The following is an 18211-nucleotide window of genomic DNA, read 5'->3' as shown; positions in this document are numbered from 1 at the left end:
TTATGTTATTAGTGAGTAATTGAACCAATGTTTTATCCAATTCGTTTAACAAAAGTGATTCATTCAGAAATGTAACAAATGATGTTATGAGTGACTCATAAATCAATGATTTATCTAATTTGTTCAACAGAAGTGATTCATTCAGGAATGTATTAGTAGAGTCATTGAATCATCTCAAATGTTATTCATGGATGTGCAAAGTGGGTGTATTTAAAACCGTTTTCGAAAATTAATACAAACTTACAATATTCTGTCTTTAAAGTTACTCAACCATTTGTTCACTGCATTGCTATTTAACAGCAATATAGCACTCACAATTTTCCTGGTGCTTTGAATGTTTGCTTGCAATACTCAATACAAAACTAAATACATTTTATGTAATCTCTCTTTTAAAGTGCTAAACATCTTAAAGATTCTACAATAAATGAACTGCCGTCTTGAAAGTGGAATCAGATATAAAGTTCCAGATATAAAGTTACCGGGAACATCTGTCATTTTAGTTTATTGATGTTAGTTTTTGCTTTGTGACAAAGCTGAAAACATTTAATCTCTGTTCATTTCATCCTCCCCCATCTCTCTTACTCTCTTTCAGGATGTGCAATCATTCGTCCCCCCAGAGACGGAGGGATTCGCTACAGAGGACTGACTCAGGAACAGGTAAAAGTCTACAACAGCACATTAAAATGGCAGTCATAAACATCAATGTCAGTACTGAAGGGACTATGACCGATAGCAACATCTTATTCAATCTGCAAAACTTCTCTCTTTCTCTCTCTCTCTGTAGATCCGCAGTGTGCAGATCTTGCCAGTAGACTATGAAATAGAGTATATCTGTAGGGGAAGCAGAATTATTGTGGGGCCCAAGGTCCGAAAGTGCCTCCCCAATGGCACCTGGACTGACATAAACCAGCTCAGCAGATGCTGTAGGTGCCCTTGCTGTCCTATTGTATTGATTCATATCTATATTTATTACATATCTCTGCGGAATACTGGATTGTGATTGCTCAATAACAGACATCTAATTTCTAATGCTTTGCAAATTAAATAAACTGCATAATATACCAGTATTTCTCATATTGTTCCAGTCTCACACACACATACGCGCACTATATAGCATGTATCTTATTCATGTGAAATTCTACAAATAAGTACTTTATTATTTAAATGTAATTGTCTGTGTGTTGTTGTGTTGGTGGCATTACACTTTAAGGACGTGTAATTTCAAGTTTGTATGAATGTGCTAAAAGGATGTGAGATGTGTTAAAAGTCTTGCTAAAATTCTCAGTATTGGTTTGCCCGCGTTCCTGGATGTCTCTGGAGAACGGGAGGGTGGCGCTGCTGCCTCCTGGACAACCAGTAGAGGGCACCGTTCTTCACTACAGCTGTCATGCTGGCTTCCTGTTGGAGGGTTTCAATATCTCACACTGTACCAAGCTGGGCAAATGGGATTCACCTAAACCACTATGTGTCTGTAAGTACATTTATGATTTAACATAAACGGATGTATCTGTTTCCTTAATATGAATCATTTTAATCTTATGTGTCTCTTGTTTTCTTTTATGCACCATCAGATGACAGTAACTATACAGGTAAGGCATAAATAATGGTTATATCATTTCTCATTTCAGGTGATCCTAAAATACTGATATTTTGCAGCCCATGATAATCTGTTTATCACTTAAAATTATACATGACACTGCAAATATGTTATATATATATATATATATATATATATATATATATATATATATATATATATATATATATATATATGTAATCTAGTGAGTCTAAATTTGAATGCTTAGTTCAACCACAAGGGGGCTGTGTTTTACCATCAATCCTCTAAAATCTGCTCTCAATGCATTCCATAATTTCCAATATTTTAAGTGTTCTCTCGCTCTCTCTCTCTCAGTTAAAACATGTGCATATATATATATATATATATATATATATATATATATATATATATATATATATATATATATATATATATATATATATATATATATATATGTATGTGTGTGTGTGTGTGTGTGTATACATATTTAAATATTACAGAACATTTTTTATCATTATAAATTTAAATTGTTTACTATCTAGATAATTTCTGTTCCTCTGACTACTGCTGCACTAAATTATTTATTTGAGTTGCACTTCATAATCTTATTTATTTATTTGACTTCCGTTAAACTGTATATGTGAATGTTTTCTTTTTTATGTGGATGCACTTCATGATTTATTTGATTTTTATTTATTTTAAGTTATTTATTTGATCAACAACTAGATTTTTGGCGAAATGTATAGGAATCTGTAGGAGAATGATACAGTAACATTTTCAAAAAATGTATAGTTTTTTTTATTATTATTATTATTTTTTGGTTATAAATTGTGACAAATAGCCTGCATTTGTAAGACACCATAGACATCATTCTCATTCTAGAGATCATTTGATTGGTCATAAATCTTTGTAGGGCAGGATGAGTCATCATTATTTTTGTTCTCTTTTCCCTGAAGTGAAAACTGTCCATATTAGAATAGTTTATAATGTTTAGCACACTAAGATAGCTACAAAACTCCTATTAACTCTTAAGTACCAATATTGTAATAAGTATATATGACAAACATTCCATTTATACGATGTCTTATAAGCTGCATGCATAATGATAACAAAGAATGCTGTTTAAAATAGTTTTAAATACAGTACAGAATGTAGGACGTCAAGTTCACGTAGACTACCCCGCTATAGAAGCTCATTATAATTTTTCAGGCTGCCAGAGTCTCTCAGCATTAACACAAGTGCTCCTGCAAGCACGACTCTAGCACCCTCTCATTCATCCATCCCTCCCTCTAATTGCCTTCCATTCCTCTCAATCCCTCTGTCCTTTCTTTCATTTCCCCTCGTTCCTTTCAGCTCTGCTGCTTTAGACTATCAAGCCACGCAAATGCACTCTCTCTCTCTCTCTCTCTCTCTCTCTCTCTCTCTCGACTCCCTCTGTTAACTCACAGCGAGAGATCACCGCCTACTTAGTGCACTCTCAGCAGGCTGAAGATTAACACTCGGCCAGAGTGTGTAGCGCTGTGTGTATTTCTGCCCTGTGTATATATGAATGTATATGAGGTTACGTGTGTATCTCAGCACAGTGTGTGCTTATGCGTGTGTCTGGATGTATTCTAGCCTGTGTGCACTGGGCGGTGATTACATCGCTTTTACTGTGGTTGTTAAAGGATAATTCAGCGTAAAGGTGACCTTTCGTTTGCCAGCCCTCCGTAAAGCCCTTTATGAACAAGAACTGACCTTGTACATAAAATCTGATTCTGTTTTGTAAACATATTTAGGTACCGCATAAACTAATGGGTAATTATATATCCTCACAGGAGGCTTCTCCGGCCTTTCTTTTATTAAATAACAACTAAAGATCAGGGATGAATAATTAATGACTGGCATATGGAGAGAGCGGATTCAAAGGGAGCTCCAAATGTCACTGGATCGTCTCAGGTCCTGAGGTTTACAGTGGCTCAAGTCATCGACTTCAGCTCTACTCTGTTGTTTTAGAATTTTTAAAGTGAGTAGTAGAATCCGGACGGCTGTGCGGGAAGTAAAAGTTACTTACATTATGTGTAAGGTCTCGATATTGGCAATGTAATGGTATGTAAGTGCACCCTGAGATCACATGGAAGGAATGAATCGATGGATGGATAGAGGAGTCTTTCTTGAATTCTATTGAAGTCGAAATGGAAATCCGTGTGAAATGGATGGCAGGAAGAACATATGTTACATATATATCCATAGAGGGTTTAGATTTCTTTCTGTTTTTCAATATAATTCTAAGGCAAATATTTGATTGACCGATTTTGGATGGATGGAAGAACATCTTTTGATTGATGGTAAGACAGATTAAAGGACAGATAAACTAAGAGAAATAATTTGTAGACTGAATTTGTGTATATGGAAAGTATAAAGATGGATAGATAGACAGACAAACAGACAGATAGATAAATAGAGTTGTATGTTTCCAATAGAATTCTAAAGTCTATTTTGTTTTTAGTGGGATAGAAGATAGGTGTACAAACAAGCGGAAAGAGAGAGAGAGAGAGAGAGAGAGAGAAAGATGGATGGATAGATGGATAGATAGTTCGATAGATAGATGTATAGATGATAGATGGATGGATAGATGACAGATAGATAGATAGATAAATGGATGGATGGATGATGGATGGATGGATAGATAGATAGATGATGGATGGATGAAAGATGATAGATAGATGGATGGATAGATGACAGATAGATGGATGGATGAAAGATGATAGATAGATAGATGGATGGATAGATGGATAGATGCATAGATAGATGGATGGATAGATGCATAGATAGATAGATGACAGATAGATGGATGGATAGATGGATGGATAGATGATAGATACATGGATGGATGAAAGATAATAGATAGATAGATGGATGGATAGATGACAGATAGATGATAGATGGATAGATGCATAGATAGATAGATGACAGATAGATGGATGGATAGATGGATGGATAGATGATAGATACATGGATGGATGAAAGATAATAGATAGATAGATGGATGGATAGATGACAGATAGATGATAGATGGATAGATGCATAGATAGATGGATGGATGAAAGATAATAGATAGATAGATAGATAGATAGATAGATAGATAGATAGATAGATAGATAGATAGATAGATAGATAGATAGATTGTCTATGTTTACATCACTTTCAGCTGAGGTTAGCTGCAACCTGCATTAAATCAACTGCATGACTTCTGAAAAAGATTCTGATTCAGTGAAAGTGATTCTGATTCAGAAGAGAGCTTTTACTGTGACCCCGCCTCCATCCCGCTGCTATACAACAGTACTGTTCGTCTTTCAGTGGATCAGTTCTCTGCTGTGTGTTCTGAGCGCGGATCTCTGTGTACTGCGTTTGGTGGTCAATCTCTCCCCCTCTCCTCCCGCCGGATTAAAGGATTATGCCGCAGCACAATTGTTATTTTCCAATATTCTGATCAGACGCCGGAATAATATGCTCGACAGCTTAAAACTTAATCACGTTTCGTGAGCGGCGCGGTAAATAAAGCAACGCCAGAGGATCAGCGGAGCGCGTTCTGACCGGCAATGTCGCGCAACACCACCTGTTTTTCTCTCCTGTCGTGAACCACGAGCATAGCTGCACTACAAACACACCGTCTGTGACTGTAAGCGGGAAAGAGACAATATCTGCCCGATGGCGCATTTGTTTTTACCCAACATTCAAAGCGTGATTTCTGTAGCTTTTTGCTTTTGTATGTTTGTACAGCTGGTTTGTGTTGAAGCGCATATTGTCGCGGGACATTAGTGATTTGGTGTCGGGAGTCTAAACTGCTGAGAAGATTCCAAAGAATTCTAAAGACTCTAAATATAGGCTACAGAAGATTCAGAGATTCCAAAACGTTCTTAAAGACTGCAAAGATGATCAAATATTTCGATTCCGCGTATTTCAAAGATCGTAAAGATGGAAGATTCTAAAAAAAGTACTTCAGGAGATTCAAAAGAGTCTAAAGATTCTAAAAGATTCCTAACAATTACAATATTCTGCAGATTGTATTCCAAAAGGTTCTGAAGCCTCTAAAAGGTCCTGAAAGGTCTGCGAATCGTAAAAGGTTCTTGAGATTAGACGTGGTCTGAAGATTCAGTGCTACTCTGGACACGTTGAAGTCTCAATAAGTTCCAAGAAGGCGCGCAAGATGAGATGTCTTAACTGCGTGTTACGACGCTAAAAGCTCATGGCCACGGCTGACTGATACCCGATATGAAATTATAACTGCTGTAAACATAAATCCCAACGAGCATCCAGACAGTGGTTAAACCGCCTGCGATTTCATATCTCGCCGAAAGTGTTCAGCGCTGCTGTTTTTTTACGCGTTCCCGTGCGCGGTTCTGCCGTCCTCGCACGTGCGGACACTTTCAGCATCGCACACAAGCGCACAGTTCACGTTCAGAACGTATACATGTCGAATCGGTTATTAATGGCACCCACGGAGAGGATCAGGACCTTGGGGAGAGTTTGGAGAAGCGTGGCTCTTCTTTACGCACTGCTTATCTTTCTCTCCTGGCCGTGTGCGGTTGTAGGCAAGAAGAAACTGTACATCGGAGCCCTGTTTCCCATGAGTGGAGGATGGCCCGGTGGTCAAGCTTGTCTTCCCGCTGCCCAGATGGCTTTAGATCTCGTGAACAACCGGACCGATATTCTGCCGGACTACGAGTTGGAGCTCATTCATTACGACAGTATGGTGAGCACTTAACCTTTTACATTTACAGTGTCCATATTACAGTAATGTAATATAAGTATACATTTTTGTAGATTTATGTATATATAATATATATGTAGCCTTAAGTTATATGTACTTATTTTGTGTGTGTGTGTGTGTGTGTGTGTGTGTGTGTTGTTTGCTCAGCATTTAATGATTTAATTGCGTTCAAGACATTATACTTTATCCGCATCAGTTTTCTCCCACAAAGGGACAACATTAATTCAGAATTAAAGCAAAATTAAAAACAAACTATTAAATTAAAAACAAACTATCCCGTTACTATTTTAGAATGATTGAGAATTTATTATAATTTATATTTTGAACCAGGTTTTATTTTTTACATTTCCTGTTTTAATTTCAATTTAGTAAAATGTTTGTAATTTTCTTGTGTGTTTTTGTCCTTTTTAATAGTTTTCGTTTTTTCTGTTTGTATTATTCTATTTATTACGTTTTTTAATTCGGTTATTTTTGTAAACTAAATTAAAGTGAACGTTTTTTATGTTTTTATTTCATTTCAACATTCATTTAAAAATTTTAAAGATTGTTTTATAGTTTTATTTTCAGTTTTAGCTTTAGTTAACTAATAACTCTGGCCAGAACATGCATTTGTAGTGTTTCTTTCTTTTCTTTTTATCTTTCTTCCTTTTTTTTTTTTTTAAATTTTACATGACAATAACATACCACCATGTACTTTCCTCGGAAATCATATCACATATGCGAACTGAATTATACAGTAGTATACAAAGTACGTTACCGAATACATCTAATATGTTTTCATGCCATATACTCCCTGCAGATCAGTCTTTATTCTATATCCGTTTAATCTCCTAATCCCACTGTCATCTTGACTAGTTCAATTGCATAGTGTTTTTCCACCATGCAGGACTAGAAATCTTACACTTTTCAGGAGCTTCTGCTTAGAAAGAAGAAATGCCATTGCCCTCCGCTGTCACTGTTCAAGCTGTTAATTAACCGTACAGTTAATTTATTCAAGTATTTCACGTTCAAGCACTAAACAAAGATAAGTAGCAGATGTTAATTTAAGATGGTAGAAATTGTCAGCGTTTTGCAGGTGCTTCGTTAATGTCGTGGCAGTGATTGTATCTTGAGATTCAGGAGTTGGTGTCAAGTTGACATTGCAGTTGTTGGTACATTAATATTTCACAAGTCACTGCACTTGGCTGTTATCAACAGCCTGTAAGGCTTCAGCTGCATAAAGTAATTTGGCTTCCTAAAAATACTCACGCGCCATAAATGCTTATGTTTGCCTTTAGCGTCGCAGAGTTTTCCAAGATCACCCCCAAAGTGTATTCCTCACTCTATTTATTTTTAAAAAGTATTTTTTTTTTGGTGCGGTATGCATAAGCGGAGAGAGTTTTTTTTTTTTCCATCTTTTGTAGAAAGTTGGGTGTCCTGAGTTTCAGTTCTGTCAGCAGCCACAAATAACAATGCCGTTAAACCGTTAAATCATTTATGCCCTCAAATATGCCAGCGCTGGTTTACATCAAAAATGTATGATAGTAAATATGCAACAATTTGAGACCACCAATAAATATGCAGCACTTTCAGAAGTTGCGTTTAGTTGTGGCGCGATGGCTCTGACCTCCTGTAGGTGAGGAAACGGTTAAGGAGTGCTCTGAGTGGACGGAGATGTGTTGTATCATGGTTGTGATTGGTGAACCGCACTCTGCATTGCAATCGCACTCAATATAGAGGAAGAATCGGGGAGAGGAGGGTTGGCATGGCAACAGCCACCAGTGAAACCACAGTTCAAACAAACTTGCATCCCTGTAGATCTTGTAAGGATAAGGAGGTCCTTCTGCAGACTCCTGTGTATCTGCAGCACCTTTCCGACCACTCATGATTGAGACGAACGGGAACGATTTGTAACGCGTCAAGATAATCACTGCAGACCCCGTTTTGGCTTTGGCTTGAGTAACTGTGATCTGAGTTGAACTTGACCCATATTGAAAAGCATTTAAAAATCTTAATAGCTAGGATGGAATGGGAGCATGAGAGATTTTTTTCTGATCGTAAAAAATATGTTGTATATAAAAAAAATTTGTTTAAAAAAAATAGAAAAACTACATCTAAAGGGTAAATATAAAATATTGTTAGTAAATATAATAGTAAATAAGTCCAGAACTCTTTCTTTAAATGTGGATTCAGATTTGAAACGCGGAACCGAAATTTTTCACTTATTTAAAATAATATTTAAACTACACTTGTATGAATGCATGCTTTTTTGTGTTGTTTGCATGAAAATGAAATTCGATTAACCAGTGAACTTGGTGGATCTTCCCTAGTGGTCATATTAGCGCACGTGCAAATTTATTTATGCAAGAGCATACAGAGTAAATTAGTGAATAATTACAGAAATATTTTTGTGTAATAATTATAATGATTCTTTATTCTGTATATATATTTTGATCTCCTAATGTGTTGTGATAAAGGATATTGATTGATTAAAGAAAATAAATGCTTTGTAAAATATTTTGGGGTCAAATATGGGCTAAAATTTGACAGATAAACAGTTTATAATGGCATATAATTATTGAATTAAAACTAGTTCTGCTGAACAATTAATTGCTATTAATCACACACACACACACATATATATATATATATAGACACACACGTACAGAATGTATTGCATGTATTTACTTGTTTGTTCATATGAATTATATATAAATATGTTAATGTTAATATATAAGCTTAACACTTTTTTTATTTATATACACATAATAAATATACACAGGTACACACGCATATTTTATGAAAACAATCACAATTAACGTTTGACAGCACTAATTAAAACTTTATTCCGTATAAAAATAAAGTAAATGTAAAAATATCATACAAATTAATTTAATAATAAAAAAGCCAAAAGGGTTTAATTGTGTTTTTCCTTTTCTCACACTTCATTTTGATTATCGGGGTACATTTAATCATTTACCAGTTACTTTTATGCAAAGTGACTTTTAAATGAGAAAAAGCCCAAGCAATTTATCATACAAAAGACAATATTAACAGTACTGCAGTAATCTTGATTTAATTCATGATTTAATGAAAGTGCTATGTACGATTCCAGTTATTATTAACTGCTTTCTAGAAATGTCACCCAATTCCACCCTTGACTCAAGTCTCTCTTAATTTGGCTTTAATCTTAATAAAAATCTAAGGCATGCTGCAGGTGCACAAGTAAAAGAATGCGATATCAGAAGAGCCGCGTGTGACATTGTATAAATGTCATGTGTTAGTATGCCGTGGAGATGGAAGAGCAGGTGTGAAGTGCTCAGACTCGTTGACATTTAAGCCGACAGATATTTTGAGCATTTTTTCTTGATTGGGGAGCACTTCATACCTGGATGAGATTCTAATCAAAATTGCTTTCGGGTGTCAGAAATGTAATTACAAAGGGAGAAAATCAAATTTGATGTGGGTTTTGCATTTAATTATTGTTCAAAGAATCTCAGGCATGTTTGGGGCATTCTTTTAATCTCTCTCAAATAGCCAATTATCACGCCGAGCAATGTTTGCATAGAAACATTAAAGTCACCTCAAAATTCCAATTTCATTTGACATTTAATAAATATTTATTTCATAAATGAGAGTTATTATAACCCCCGCCATGCTCTGGCAGCAGAACGCAGATCAATGCTTTTTCTAATCCATTTATTCTTTTCATTTTTTTTTATATGTGTCGTATTTAAATTTCACTTTGGACATAGCTGGTTAGATGGTTTTATAATAAATTGAGACTAAACATATTTTATTTTTTTAATGAAGATAATGCTTGCCCATGCGAAACTTGCTATTTGCATGATTCTTTATTGTAAGTCTATGGGATTTATTTTTTGTTCCCGCTTAATTTATTAAAATCGTTAGTTTGATCAGTTAGACAAGTAATATCAAAGCTTTATTAAATAAGCCGAATCGAGACTTTATTTACTGTTCACGGGAACAGCATCGAATTACGATACTAATTGAATATTTAGCTTGTTAAGTTGTAACTAATCAAAAGATACGTAAGTTTTATTTTATTAGCCAGATATGTAATGGAAATTTTTAGTAAGAAAGAAAGACTGGGATTAGACCACATTAAATTTGAATTGAGAAGAAAAACGGGATGCAGAATTAGATTTGTGAGTGTAATAAAGTAGAATTAAAACAAATTGGAATAGCAAAGTTTGTCAAGACTACACAAGTATATTATATATAAAATATACTTAAGTGTAGTAAAATAAAAAAATAATTTATGTTAAATACAATTTTAATAAGATGTGTGTTACAGTTTTAGAAATACAATGAAATTCTATCATAGTATTTTTTTTTTTAAATAAAAGGTAATTTAAATACAGTTAACTGGACTTCTTTTGACTAATGTAGAGGACTTGTGCAACTTGTAGGAGTGCAGTGTTATATGTAGATTCTGTTTAAATATGTATTAAAATATGCTTAAAGTGTACTGTGAAATATACTGACAGGCATTCAACTAAATAATACTAAATAATGCATTAGCTCACACCTCTATTTTAGAATGATACAAAATTGCACATTTCATAATATAAATAAATAAAGTCACTGGTTGGAAATCTAAAAGACACATTCTTAGTCTCTGGTGTCAGAAGTTATGGTCCATCTTGTGCGTGCGTCTGTGTGTGTGTGTATGTGTGTCTGTGTGTGTGTGTGTGTGTGTGTGTGTGTGTGTGTATTTAGAGAAGATATTTACAGGAACCCCCTTGCACAGATACACTCTCCCTCTCCAGACGGTTGCCATGGTTATATCAAAGCTCAGCCTGAAAACTTTGATCAATTATTAACCGTGATAGAGCGAGACTGAGGTAGAGAGAGAGAGAGAGAAAGAGAGATAGAGAGAGACTGATGCCCTGATGAGACACTTGTGCTTTCCCTGTTTTAATTGGCATCTGTTGTATCCAGATTGCAACGAGAAGGATTTCCATATCCAAATGCATGCTTTATTCATTCTCATCTGGGTTCAGGGATGCAGAATCGCAGCTTAGAAATAACAAACCAACACTTGCAAGTTAATGTGAGGCAGAACAGCTGATAAAGACTCATTCATGGTCTGAGTCACAGGAAGACGTGTTTTGCTTCGTTGGGATGAGACATTTAGCATTTGAATCTGTATAGTAAACAAAGTCGAAGCTACAGATCTGGCTAGCAGCTTGCGCTGTATGCGACAGCGTCTTTATTTTTACACACACTAGTCTATTAGCCTTCTATGACTCAGTCAAAAGACTTTATAAGTAGTGGTAATTATTTCTAAGAAATAAAGAACGGGATCATGCCACATTTTATGTTCAATTAAAATGAATCAGAATTTTTAACTAGAACAGTAAAGAATGTCAAGACAAATGCCTCTTTTGATTGTGTAAAAAAATGTAGATACACTTTAGCAGAGTACTTAAAATACTGTCATAGAAATGTATTTAAGTACAAACTGAATGCAATTTCAGGCATTTAATGCCATGGGAATTATAATAAAATAAAAATTTATTTTATCATATTAGATGCAATTAGCTTGACTTATTTTGACCCACTTAAGCTTAAGTACATGAAATATGTAATTTCATGATTGCTTTACATATTCCATGATGATATTTTATTTTAAGTTTCCTACCGTAATTTTATATAAAACTTTTTTTTTTGTTTAGTAATGCTTAATTACTAGGGATTGATTTGGACAACTTTAAAGGCAAGTTTCTCAATATTTAATTATTTTTTTTTTCATTGCACCATTCGATTCCAGATTTTCAATCTTCAATAGCTCTTGGCCAAATATCGTCATATCCTAACAAGCCATACGTCAATGGAAAGCTTATTCATTTAACTTACAGATGTATAAATCTTCTAAAAAATGAACCCTTAAGAAACTGGCTATTACTCAAAATGAAACTTCTCAAAACTTTAAAGGGATAATTCACCCGTCATTTACTCATCTTTCACTTGTTTCAAACTTGTATGAGTTTTTCTCTTCTGTTGGACACCTATGATGTTGGTAACCAAACACCTAGCTATTGACTTCTATACTATGGAAAAAATACTACGGGAGATAATGGGTACCGTCAATGCCAGCTTAATAACTCTCTTTAAGTACAAGTAAGTGGCCTTTTATTTCATTAATATTATATTATCTCCAAGTACAGTTATTAAATACACTTTTAAGAGTCGAGTGCTCATTCAATACAGTTTAGTGCATTTATTTTCACAAGAGTATATACAGTAATTGGACTTCCTCACGAAGTGTTGTCAGATCTGTTAAAAACGCAGATGCTCGTGAACTGATAGGTACCCGGTTCTTCAGTTCAGATTTTTTTTTTTTAGCTCAACCCTGTGTCAGACCCAACAAAAACAAAATTGTCCAACAACACTGAGAGAAGCCGGCGTTCAGTATTCCGGTCCAGAGACCTGTATAACCTTCAGCCCCGGGGACTTTAAGAACACAGATGCCTCCGTCACGTCAAGCGTCTTCAGTTCCTCTCGATGCCTGCTTCTCCGAGGCCGTGCGTTGAATGAAAACACCTCAGCTCCCCGGAGACGCAGAGAGAGCACGGAAACAAGAAGAAATTTACTAAATTGACACAAGTGACATCTAAAAATACAACTGTTAGCTATTCCTAGTAACTACCGGAAAGACGGATGCAAAGTGGCTGCTTTCTGACTGTCGTGGATTTCAAGACCCAGCACTGTGTCATTTAGCTCTAACTAACCAAAAATAAAAGCATGCGTGTCTCTCCTAATTAAGCGTTTCTGCTGATCGTTACCAAGGGCAGCATTTCGGTGTGACTGCATCTGCGGCGAGCGAGCAGTCACCCCCTCATTTGTGAATCACTTCCTGTTATGTTTGTCACGGTGAACTGCAGCACGAGAGGTCTTTGGTTACAGCATCACCGCGGTTCGTATTTTTCCGGGCTGAGATACTGCACTTCTGTGCTGATCTCATCGATCCTTTATCGATTGTGACATGCTCAAGTGAAGCTTTTACATCCTGCGAGCTTCAGTTAACTTTTTCAGAGGTAGTAGGCTAATTACGTCTGTTCTTTTTTTCTTTCCTTCAGTGTGATCCAGGAGAGGCCACTAAACTGCTGTATGACCTGCTGTACACAGAGCCCATAAAGATCGTCTTGATGCCGGGTTGCAGCTCCGTGTCCACGCTTGTGGCCGAAGCGGCACGCATGTGGAACCTTATTGTGGTGCGTTTGTGTACATGTTTTACATATCTGATGTCTTAATATCTGCATTGTTGAACATTGGTTTCTCCGTTCACCTGGATCTGAATGTAGGAAGTTGGAGAGCTTTGTTTTGGGAAGCTGGTCCATTGTCATACTGATGCTTGTTCCTGCCGTAGAATAATCTCGCAATTCCGAATCGTAAGATATGAACTTAGAATTGAGAAACTTAAAGCAGTTCTGAGAAAAAGGCTGAATTTCAACATGCTAATTCTGAATTGCATGATGTAAACTCACTATTTTGAGATAAAAAAAAAAAATTATTTATACTTGCAGTGTTAAGAAGGAAAGTCTGAATTGTGAGGAAAAAAATTGGGATGGTGAGATAAGTTACAATTACCTTTTAATTTTTTTAGAAAATTGTGGAAACAAAAAAATGGGATGTAAACAGAATTCAGACACAATAACAGAAAGATATAAAATTAGAATTCAAAGAAAACAAACAGAATTTAGATGCAAAAAGGAAAAAGAGATATAAACTCAAGATTTGGGGAAAAGGGTCTGCCACATAAAAACTCATAAATGCAAGAAAAAAGTTGAAGTTTGAAAATAAATTTAATTGCATTTTTTTTAATTAAGCGATAGAAAGAAACAGAATAGCAAGATGTAAACTCAGAATTCAGAAAAAAAGTTTAATTGCAAGATGTAAATTTAATTTAAAGACAGATATCTGTATATCTGGCGTGCACTCATAATTTGGAGAAAAAAAATCTGAATTGATGTAAACTTAGAATTGCAGTAAACAAGGTGAAAATTATGAGATGTAAACTCAGATTCGCAAGAAAAAGTTTTAAGATTAAAAGATGGAAACGGGCTTCCATATATTAATTAAACTAATGGTAAAATGATAAAATTGTTGTTTTACAGCTTTAACTGAGCTAGATAAGAGATTTAGATGCAAAAGTGCTACATAAAGCAAGCAGCTCTGTGTTGTTTTTGGGTCAAGGAACAAAAAGAATTTGGACTTGTGATGTTATTGACTTTCTGTAGTTTGTTGACACTTTTGAAGAAGCTGACGAATTAAAAACGCTCTCAAAGAAGTCAGAGAACCAAATGAGAAAATGTGAAAGTAGAAAAAAAAAAGAATAATATACACAAGATACCCTTAGCAATTTGACAAAATAATTAAGTTTTCCAATTATTCTCTTTCTATCTTCTGGCATCCACCGAGGTTTGCAGGAAGTTGGAATGTAATGTTCTCAGCACTGACTTTGTTCTTTTCCAATGAGTTTGCTTATGCGAGAAAGTTGAGTTTGCTGCATGTCATTTGGAAAAAGTTGGAAAAAAGTGGGTTTACTTTTAACAAATCAACTCTCCAAGGAAACCTATAAGACTTAAGTTGCTTTTTTGACAGATGGACTCATGAAATGGATTCTCATGAAAAATGAATAACTGTTTATACGTGACGGCGTAGGCAAATCAGCCCTTGTGAAAAATAATTCAACTTTATCATGCTTTAAAAAGAAAATAATGTACTTAAATGCGAACTAAATGTAATGTTTTCACTTACTTTATTTTGAGTTAATTAAAAATATATTATGCAGTAGTTAACATTTTATATATAGTATGTAATTCAGCATTTGTCATTTCTAATCAAACTTACTTTAAAGTAAAAGTAAACTGAGGCGTGTTAAGTAAACTATTATTATATTTAAGCACTGAGTAATATTAATTAACTAGATGTACTTACTATATTTTTAGGATTAGGATTACGGTTACTTACATGTAATTATGCAAAATGTATCGTTAACATATAACAAGGGCACCTTAAACTTTTGAAGTACACGTTTAATACAATTAAGCACATTTCTTTTTCACAAAGGAATGTTCGTAAGGAATTCCACTGCATGAAACACAAAGGTTTATTTCTGACGCAGAAAGCAGTCAGGATTCATTGTGCCTTTCTGACACGTCAACACTGGATGTAGAAACAGATTGGCTTATTTATTCAGGTTTCTGGCTTCACTAGGTTGACATTTACCCTTCTTCCAGTGTGTGCAAAAATCTGAGTCATATTTTTGCTCTGCTTTCGCTTTGTGTTTCGTTCTTTTCAGGGGTATCAAATAAGGTCAGCCATATAGCTGAGTAAATCTTTTCAGTGTGCTCTTTCTATCCTTCTACCTTTTTAACTGCTGTCTTCCTGTCTCTCTCTCTCTCTCTCTCTCTCTCTCTCTCTCTCTCTCTCTCTCTCTCTCTCTCTCTGTCTCTCTGTAGTTTTCATACGGCTCCAGTTCTCCAGCTTTATCCAACCGCCAGCGCTTTCCCACTTTCTTCCGTACGCACCCGTCAGCAACTCTGCATAATCCCACACGTGTGCGGCTCTTCCAGAAGTGGGGATGGACAAAGATTGCCACCATCCAGCAGACCACTGAAGTCTTCACCTCAGTCAGTCCTACATCCCAAACATTCTCTCTTATCTGTCACACTCTATATCTTCATGCTGTGATTTTCAGATTTTTTCGGGTGCCAAATAGGATTTTGGTTGATACTGTCCTCTTATTGAAACCAGAAATACACCTCACTGTGTGAATTGCATCTTGCCACTTTTCCTAGTAACATTACAGGGATAGGTCACCCAAAAGTGAAAATTTTGTCATGTCATTTCAAACCTGGAAGATCTTTGAGATCTTCATCTTCGGCACACAGTTTGATGTGCCTCTATTATGGATTTTGACCTTTTACAGTAAATAAAAACGTTTTAAATCTGAGAGTACAACATGTATAATGTTATTGTCTCTCAAAAGAAAGCGTCGACTCTGAATCGCTGAAACAAGTCTTTTTGTTAAAACGAATCCCAAGCCGTTTCGTGCTGATGTGAAACATTAGCATATTGCGCGCCCATTTTTTGCTTCCTTTAATGTTGGTCTGAATGAAAATGCAAATTCATTCTTTGCCACTAGGTGCACGTTTTGAAGCGTTAAAAGCTCACAAACACTTCTCTAAATGAAACTGACCAATCACAAGAGGGGGTTGAAGGAAAAAAAAAAAAAGAATATTGTAAGAAAATATTGCATGCATGTTAACCTCTTGTTTGGAATTCCCAAAACCCAAACCTATAATAGAGGCACTTTAAGATATTTTTGATTAAATCCAACAGCATTCTGACCATCCCATAGACAACTACCACATTCAAAGGCCCAGAGAGGTAGTAAGGACATTGTTAAATAGTCCACATGATAACAGTGGCTCAACTCTAATATTTGATGAAGTTGAGAATACTAAAACTTTATTAAACAAATTCTCTTCCCTGTCAGTCTTTGGCTCTCATTCTATTTGACTATTTTAATGATGTCCTTACTACCTTTCTGGGCATTGAATGTTTCCGTTGTATTGCAGTCTATTCAGGGTGAGAAAGCTCTCAGCTTAATTTGTGTTCCAAAGATGAACAAAGGTCTTTAATGTTTAATTAATGACTTAATTTTCATTTTCCCTTTAAACATAAACTGGAAAAAAAATCCACATAAATTTACATAGTACATGTGTTTAGTGACTTGATGTGCACAGAAGGAGGAAGCTGGGCCAGTGTTATTACTGAACCCCAAAATATTAATAAAGCACCTTAAGCTCTGTACAGCTGTGTATACTATCATTAAAAAAAGATCTTCAGGTTTTGCAGCAGATACAATGTAGCGCATGCTTTACAGAGCTGCCGAATCACAGTGTTGTAATGCATTTTAATGTAAAGAAGTCTTACAGTAAATGCACAGCAAAAAAAAAAAGGCATAAAAATATGAAAGGTCACTAACTAAGAGCATGGAAACGGAAAATGATCATAAAAACTAAATTATCACTTTGTTTGCACAAAAAGAACTTTGATGAGCACTGTAAGTAGACCTCAGGGGGAGATTAAATGTAAAAAAAAAAAAAAAAATGGTATGACCCCTTTAAAAAAAGTAATTTTCGAGAAAAGTGGTTTCCCGTGCGTCTTAAAACTGTTAGCGAGCTTAGCTGGCCCTTTACGCTAAGGTTAATGCCTCAGAGTGAATGGCAAAGACCGTGGTTGATTATTCTCTCCCTAAGTGATGAAGGACTCTTAAAGTCATTTTTCTTCATGTTGGCTGCTAGGAATATTGACCAAGTCATAAATCTCTCATGCATCGATTCAATATTGAGCTAGTGTAATTCCGCTAGGCTAATGATCCCCCTCCATCTCTTCACCAGCTCATCTCTTTTTCTCATTTACTTTCATCCCAGTCCTTCTCTCCTGTTCACATCCTCTTTGCTTCTCCATATTCCGCCATTCATTGAAGTGCACCTTTTCAGAAATACACTGCCTCATTGCCTATATGGAGAAAAACTCTACATAGGCTTCATATATAGCACTCCTGAGTGAATCTATCAGTCATCTAATAATATACAGTCTTTTACATTATAGTTTACTACTTTTATTTTTATTGATAGTTATATATTGAAAGAATCATTAGTGTATATTGATTTGTTTATATGATATATTTTTATTTTAACTATTTAATACATATTATGTTTGAATTATATTACACGCATCAGTGTTTATCTGTTATATTAGTGAAACTGATATTATAGTTATTGTTACTATTTTTAATTAATTTTAGTTCAAATTTTAGTATTTTGTTGTGTGTTTTTGGCATTATTATTACTATTTAAAAGTAATAATAGTAGTTTTCT

General features: G+C 35.2%; 1 protein-coding gene across 2 annotated transcripts in view; it reads left to right on the top strand.

Annotated features, from left to right (window-relative positions):
- Window positions 1-18211, top strand: part of gabbr1a (gamma-aminobutyric acid (GABA) B receptor, 1a) — a 45589-nt gene that overhangs the window by 3500 nt on the left and 23878 nt on the right. Inside the window, exons 3-9 of one of the 2 annotated variants that reach the window (XM_043258172.1) lie at window positions 593-657; window positions 785-923; window positions 1286-1471; window positions 1572-1589; window positions 6133-6293; window positions 13397-13531; window positions 15782-15952. In XM_043258172.1, the coding sequence (XP_043114107.1) occupies window positions 593-657; window positions 785-923; window positions 1286-1471; window positions 1572-1589; window positions 6133-6293; window positions 13397-13531; window positions 15782-15952 (875 nt within the window). Of the gene's footprint in view, window positions 1-592; window positions 658-784; window positions 924-1285; window positions 1472-1571; window positions 1590-4920; window positions 5220-6132; window positions 6294-13396; window positions 13532-15781; window positions 15953-18211 lie in introns of those variants that run through there. The other variant, XM_043258173.1, reaches the window with a different exon arrangement.

The sequence above is a fragment of the Puntigrus tetrazona genome, chromosome 15 (genome assembly GCF_018831695.1).
Source record: "Puntigrus tetrazona isolate hp1 chromosome 15, ASM1883169v1, whole genome shotgun sequence".
Taxonomy (NCBI): Eukaryota; Metazoa; Chordata; class Actinopteri; order Cypriniformes; family Cyprinidae; genus Puntigrus; species Puntigrus tetrazona.
Note: the sequence above shows the minus strand (reverse complement) of the source record. Positions and strands in the feature narration are given on the sequence as shown.